The 6,851-nt window shown below is 62.4% G+C and overlaps 1 protein-coding gene across 1 annotated transcript in view; it reads left to right on the top strand.

The window, feature by feature from the left end:
- The window catches only part of SAPCD2 (suppressor APC domain containing 2), a 6,274-nt gene extending 1,795 nt beyond the window's left edge, over positions 1-4,479 (top strand). Inside the window, exons 3-8 of the mRNA XM_024762435.1 lie at positions 6-101; positions 2,712-2,824; positions 3,387-3,533; positions 3,837-3,944; positions 4,040-4,162; positions 4,236-4,479. Of these exons, the coding sequence (XP_024618203.1) occupies positions 6-101; positions 2,712-2,824; positions 3,387-3,533; positions 3,837-3,944; positions 4,040-4,162; positions 4,236-4,364 (716 nt within the window). The 3' untranslated portion in view covers positions 4,365-4,479. The remainder of the gene's footprint in view (positions 1-5; positions 102-2,711; positions 2,825-3,386; positions 3,534-3,836; positions 3,945-4,039; positions 4,163-4,235) is intronic.
- Positions 4,480-6,851: the final 2,372 nt, after the last annotated feature.

The raw sequence follows: 6,851 nt of genomic DNA, 5'->3' as shown, positions 1-6,851 counted from the left end.
CCTAGAGAGGCTGTGCAGCCCGGCGGAGGCGGCGCCCGGCCCGGAGGAGCCCGAACGGCCCCAGGGCGCGGCGCTGGAGCGGAGCCCAAACACGGACGCTGGTGAGTGCAGGGCGGACCCCGGCCCCGCCTCGTAGCTCCCCTCGCCGGCGCACCGAAGAGGTGCTGCCCGAGCATCTCCCAGCGGGGGGGACAAGAGCGGACAGCTCTTCGTCGGCTTCTGAGCCTGGTACACACCTGGCGGCCCGGAGGGGAAGAAACCTCGTCCCCATGCCGGTGTGCTCAGGGACCCGGGCCAAGGGGCTGGCGGGTGACTCAGCAAACCCCACCAGGAACCCACTCTGTACCAAATACTAGCGGGGCACCGGGGAACCTGTCCAGTATGAGGGGGCTCTCCACCTCCAGTAACTGCCCACACCTGGGGACACCTGGGCCCTTGGGCTCATCTGGTGACTTAGGCAGAGGCAGTTCTCACTGGTGTAGAGCGAGGACCCCCAGACTGTGAAGGGCCCTTGCTGCCTTCTTGAGTCCCTCTCAGTCTGACAGCTCCGCCAAGGGGCCTGGGCCCGCTGCCCCGCTCTGAGGCCAGGGCAGGCAGGAGCTGCCAGAGGTGGTGCAGGAGGACCTGGCGTAGCTGCCAGGAAAAGGCAGAGGGGTGGGTGGTCTCCAGCCCAGTTTTCCAGGCCTGGAGCCGTGGCACCTCTGACACCTGGGAGGGACCGACCACAGCCCCTGGGGATGGCCTGGCATCCGGTCCACTTGGCAGGGACAGGAGATGGCTGAATGGTCCCCTGTTTGTCCCCCAGAGTCTGCCCTGGGAACAAGACCTGCTTTATGGCTGTGGGCGGGGGCTGGGCCCCTCGGCCCATTCAGCCTGTGCAGGTGCAGGCCTTCCACCCGGGCAGCTGCCAGCCCTTTCTGTGCTGCCCACCGCTCTGCCAGCTTCGCTGGACCCCCCCGCCCAGGCTTGGACATATTCCCCAGCCCAAGACTGCCAGTTGGAGCTGCGGTGACCCCCTAGCCTCCCTGGTGAGCTAATCCAGCAGCCCACCCAAGGCTGAGGGTTCCCGCACGCAGGCGCCTCACTGCCCAACCTCCCTGTCCCCAAGGTGTGTGTAGGGGGAGTGGGCTTCTGGGTGTGCTTGGCCTGAGTTCAGGGCTGGTGCAATCCACGTGGCTGCACACAGTTGGAAATCAGCCACGGGTTTGGGGTTTGGAGGCCTCAGTCCTGTCGTCCCACCCAGCTTTGCCCTGGTGCCCTGTGTGACGTGGGGTCCCTCACTGCAGCCCTCTGAGGTCCAGGTCCGGGGTCGGGCACATGGCTGCTGCCCACCACGGGGCAGTGCTCACATCAGTCCCTCTCTAGGCTTCAGGCCAGGGCTCTCGCTGTCACCTTTTACAGGCAGAGGCCCAGCCAGGGCGTGTGGCATACTCTTTGGGTGCCAAACCTTGAGCTCCAAGAGCCCCCTAGCACCCCAGGAAGAGAAAGGCCTCCATGTGCACAGCTTCCCAAGCCCTCTCAGAGGTCCAGGTCCTGCCTCCTGTTCCCTCTCGGAGCTCAGAGCGCACACCAGGCCGGCCTGGGCTCCATAAGTACCAGCTGCTCTGTCAGGCCCAGACACGGCTGCTGATGCCTCTGCCTGCTGGTCAGCCGCTGGGCGTCCAGCCTGCCGTCCTCTGGGGGTCCCAGGGCTGCCCTGCAGACCTGACAGTGCAGACTAGCCCAGGTGTTCCGGGGTGTCCTGTCCCCCTTCCCCCGCTGTGCCTTCTCTGCTTGCCGGGCAGCCCGGCAGGTTGGAACGTGAACTCAGCCTGCCTGGAGCCTGTCTGCCAGGGCTGGCTGGTGGCCTGCGTGGCCAGCTGGTGCCAGCCCTCTGGACGTGTCCCTAGCAGGCATACCTGTGCCCCCTTCTTGCACCACCCGCCCACCACCGTGCCGGGCGGGGCATAGGGCTAGGGAGCCAGTGGAGGGTGCCCTCCTCACCTGCACCCCACTCCTGCCCTCCTGGGCAGCCCTGCACATACTCCCCCATCCCCCAGGAAAGCCTGCTGGCCCTCCAGGAGGCTCTCCCAGGGAAGTACCTGGCTTTCCGGCCCCCAGCCGACTGCAGCTGGCCACATTTGCTGTAGGAGTTGCCTGCTGAGGGCACGGCTGGTGCACACACGCAGGGAACTACCTTTACGCTGCAGTCACCTTCCCGGGAGAAGTCAGGTCTCTGCCACCCACGCCCCACGTTTCTCCTGCATGAACTCCAGTCACCCTTAAAGGGCCTGGGTGGACAAGGAGACAGGAGTGGACTCCAGAGGCCGCCTCGCTGGCTCCGTACCTAGCAGCCTTTGAGCCCCTGAGGTGCGGGCCCTGGGTGTGCACAGATGAGCCAGATGAAACCCCTGCCCTCAGGGAGCTCACGCCTGAGGCGTGTGTGTGGGGTGTGTGCAAACATGCAGCCTCAGCGGCCACACGGCTGTCCCCAAGGCAGGTGTGAGGGGAGCTTGTGGAGGTGGAGTGGGGCCCAGACCCCAGCCCGGCACCGGCAGGGTGCGGAGGTTCTGAGTTGCTGACGGATCCCGAGGCAACGCAGGCCGGCACACCTGGCTCTGCGTGGCTGGGGTTGGTTGGCAGGGGCTCCGGGATGGGTCTTTGCGGGGCTGGGGGAGGCAAGCTTGACTTGGCAGGCCTGGAAGCGAGCCAGGCCCTCGCCTCTCCTGCAGATGCAGTGGCCTGCAGGGCCCGGGAGCTGGGCGTGGGGGACGCCCGGTGGGGCCCCCGTGCCCGAGGGGAACGTCGGAGACACACCATCACCAACGGTGTGGACTGCGACCTGGTGAGTAAGGGCCCGGGGGGCTCTGGAGGGCTCTCCATCTTGCCTGGGTTTGGCCTTGGCCCCCAGACGTGGCCTGCTGGACCACCCCTCTGCCCGGGAGGGGACAGCTGGTTTCGAGTTCTGGGGGATTCTGTGGCAGGAACGTCGGCAGTTCTAAACCTCTCTCCCCATCCTGCTTTGAATCCCCTTGCGGGCCGGCCCGTGGCCAGGTCAGGAAGTCCTTTAGGGGGAACGTTTGGCCCCCTCCTCAGCACTGCGCTGGCCCCTGCCTGCTTCCCTGCTATGGTAGGCCGGCCCAGCAGCCGGGGGCTACCACTCGCCGTAAAGAGAGGGGAAGGTTCCTCTGGGGAGGGCTGCGTGGAGGGCCTGAGGAAGGCCAGGGCCCCCCGGAGGAGGAGGCGGGCTGTGCTTCCCAGCGCAGGAGGGCTCACGCGAGTACCGGTGCGCGCACGCGGGCCGGTGGGCCCGTTCCTTTGCGGGCTGGGTGAGTTGCGGACATAGACAGGTGCAGGCGGCACCCGCTATCACGCCCGTCGGCATGGCGCGTGCCCGTGTGTCGCAGCTGAAGCAGATGAAGGAGCTGGAACAGGAGCAGGAGGTGCTACTGCAGGGCCTGGAGATGATGGCGCGGGGCCGGGAGTGGTACCAGCAGCAGCTGCAGCGCGTGCAGGAGCGCCAGCGCCGCCTGGGCCAAAGCAGGGCCAGTGCCGTGAGTGATGCTGTCCAGGGCCAGGCTGCCCCCCAGCCCCAGGCAGAGTGGCCCTCGCCCAACACACACAGTGATCGCCCACCCAAACCCGGGCACCCCCAGCTGGGCACAGTGGCTGTCCCTCCACCCAGAATGCTGGGCCACGCCCCCCCCCGTGATATTCCCCACCTGCTGCGACACCCCTGGGCTCCCTCAGCTCAGAGCAGTGACTTCCCCCCCGCCCGTGGGGGCCCCCCCTCGAGGCATTGGGGCTGACCCTGTCCGGCCTGCGCTCTGACCAGCCCTGCCCCGCTCTCCTCCCAGGGCTTCGGGGCTGAGGGGAGCCCCCGCCTGCTGGGCCAGCTGCTGCCCAAGGTACAGGAGGTGGCCCGATGCCTGGGGGAACTGCTGGCCGCGGCCTGTGCCGGAAGGGTGAGTGCTCGCCAGACCAGCTCGGTGCTGCCTTCACCCTTGTCCTAGGGGCTATGCCAGGGCTGCCAGGCCTGCCTGACCGTGCCCTCCTGTAGGCTCTGCCCTCGTCCTCCTCGGGGCCCCTGGGCCCCGCCCTGGCGCCCGCCTCGCCTGCGGTCCCTAGCTGGCAGCAGCAGACCGTCCTCATGCTGAAGGAGCAGAACCGGCTCCTCACCCAGGTGAGCTGTGGGCGGGGTGCGTGGCCCGGGGCCGGAGGCTGGGCAGGCCCTGACTGCCCTCCTGCCCTCCCAGGAGGTGACGGACAAGAGCGAGCGTATCACACAGCTGGAGCAGGAGAAGTCCGCCCTCATCAAGCAGCTGTTTGAGGCCCGTGCCCTCAGCCAGCAGGACGCTGGGCCCCTGGACTCCACCTTCATCTAGCCGGCCCCAGGCACGGACGAGGGGCCTCGCGGCCTGGCACTCAGCCCTGAGGCTGAAGGCGCCCTGGCCAGCCCGAGCACCGCCCTCCTTCCTCCCTTCCAGTCCGGGCTCCCCTAACCCCAGGATGTTCTGAGACCCCAGACATTGACTCCATCTTGGTCTTGGGGGCCTGACCTGGGGTGGGACTCCATCATGCCAACACACAGCCCGAAGCTGCTCCTGCCACTGTCAGTGGACAGTGGTGGACAACCCCTCGTGTTCACCAGATCTGGGCCGCCCTGGCAGCTGGTGTGTCTCCCCTCCCACCTGGGGTCTCCAGTGGAAGGCGCTGATCACACTAGGCTGCGTTCCCAAGAGTGGCCAGCAGAGGGGGCCACATGCACTGGTGACTGCGGCCTTGGAGGCCCAGCTGTGGCGTCTCAGATGGGGCCCGGAGTAGGGGAACCTGGGGCGGGCTGGGACACCTGCAGGTCCAGTGGGTGATTGGCCCCGGGGGTCCAAGGGCGTCTTGCCCCGCTCAAGACTAGGCGGCTGTCCCTCAGTCAGGAGCAGATGGAGGGTGGCCTCTAAGAAGGGGGTTCTGCTTGTGTCCAGTTCCAGGGGAGCCCCGAGGGCATGGTGTTGGGGATTCACTGGATTCATGCCTGGGCCAAAGCTGGCCTGCTTGGTCCTCCCCACAGACCTTAGATGCTAAACAAACGGGCAGACCCAGGCCCCAAGCAGGGTTCAGCCTCCACATCCCCGGCCCCCAGCCCTGCTGGCCCGGGCTCTCCCGTTTCTGGGCTTTGCAAATGCTGTTCCGTCCCTGGGAACACCCACTTCCTGCTTCACCTGACTGGCTCCTGCCCAACCCTGCACCTCGGATATAGAGGGAACGAACCGGCAGAGGCTGAAATGGCAAAGGGGGTAGCCTTTGCCCTGAGGGTATCTGCTTTCCCCCTGAGGTCTTCACGGAACTTGGGAGGCAGGACCAGAAGCCAGTGTCTGCCCCAGGGGTACTGCCCACAGAAGGCGGACCCTTCAGCCGCAGGGTGAGTGTGGAAGAAACCCGCGACTCAGGGAGAGGCCTCGTGGCGCTGGCTTTCCACGCAGGGTGGAAAATGCGTCCTATTCATTTGCAGTCTGAAATCAGGCTGCCTGTGTGGCCCTAGAGACCCCAAGGGGAGGATTGTAAGTGGCCCCAGGTTGGCGGGGCCCAGGCGGCTGGTGGAAGCCAAACATCCTCGCTAGAGCAGCGAGTGTTTCTCAGCCATGCAGCGGGGAGGTCTGGGGCCGTGTTAAGTCTTGGGGGAGCTGTCTATGCACCGTACGATGTTTAGCACCATCCCTGGCCTCTATCCACTAGATGCCAGCAACACACACACACACTCAGTTGTGATGACCAAAATGTCTGGACATTGCCGGTGCCCAGGGGGCAAAGTTGCCCTTAGCTGAGCATCTCTGCTCTAGAGCAATGCAACTCCACCAGGCCTCAAGGATTTCCTACAGACCAAGTTCCAAGGAAAATGAGCATCTCCAGCTTAAAAAAAAGTTCACAAACACCACAAGGAAAGAATCTACCATGAGAGCCAGCAGAAACAACAGATTCAGATATTCAATAATCGGAGAACATAAAATGGCTATGTTTTGTATGCCTGAAGAAATAAAAGAGATCCTAGAAAATACGAACAAGGAATAATCTTTATAGTTTCTTATTCTATAAGTTAAAAAAAGTGTAATCTTTTATTCTATAAAGGTGACCGATAACATGAAAAAGAATCTAATAGAACCAGGAATTTAAAATATATATAAAGATTTAAAACTCAAATGGACTTCAGATGGAACATTTCAGCATAGCTGAAGGGAGACTTGGTGAATTGAAAGACAGAGCTTAGGAAATGGTCCAGAACATGGCCCAGAGAGACAGAGTTGAGAAATATGGATGAGAGGAGGATCTTGAAAGATAAGAGGGAGAGGGCTGCTTGTCTGATTGGATTTCCTGAAAGAGAGGCTAGGGAAGGAGGGACAATATATGAAGTTAAACTGGCTTAAATTTTTCCAGAATTGGCTAAAAATATCAATTCTCAGATCCAGGAATCCCAGTGGATCCCAGCCAGGATGAATAAAAAGAAATGACATTTTCTCTTAAAAGATTGCTAAAGACATTGAGGGAGACATCTCTAACCTTTACTGTGGGGTTGGGGGCAGGTGTGGTTATTGGGGGAGGGGTGAAGAGACAGTTCAGGGAAAACCTCTCCTGGACAAGTTGAAAAGTGAATGGATACCTGAACCAAGCCTCAGATGATGAGTGAGATAGAGGCAAGGGAGCACATGGGTCATTCCAGGAATGGAGAGGTTTAGAAGAGGATGAGTTCAGGGGGCGTAGAGCCAGGGCATGATGGGCTGTGGATGGAGTCTGTACTTTTTCCTGAGCTCTGTTAGAGAGCTATGGAAGGATTTTAGTTGGGGGTTGCATATGTGTGTGTTTTATGTAGCTTATAGATGTTT

This window comes from Neophocaena asiaeorientalis, unplaced genomic scaffold, assembly GCF_003031525.2.
Source record: "Neophocaena asiaeorientalis asiaeorientalis breed wild unplaced genomic scaffold, Neophocaena_asiaeorientalis_V1.1 scaffold78, whole genome shotgun sequence".
Classification (NCBI taxonomy): Eukaryota; Metazoa; Chordata; class Mammalia; order Artiodactyla; family Phocoenidae; genus Neophocaena; species Neophocaena asiaeorientalis.
Note: the sequence above shows the minus strand (reverse complement) of the source record. Positions and strands in the feature narration are given on the sequence as shown.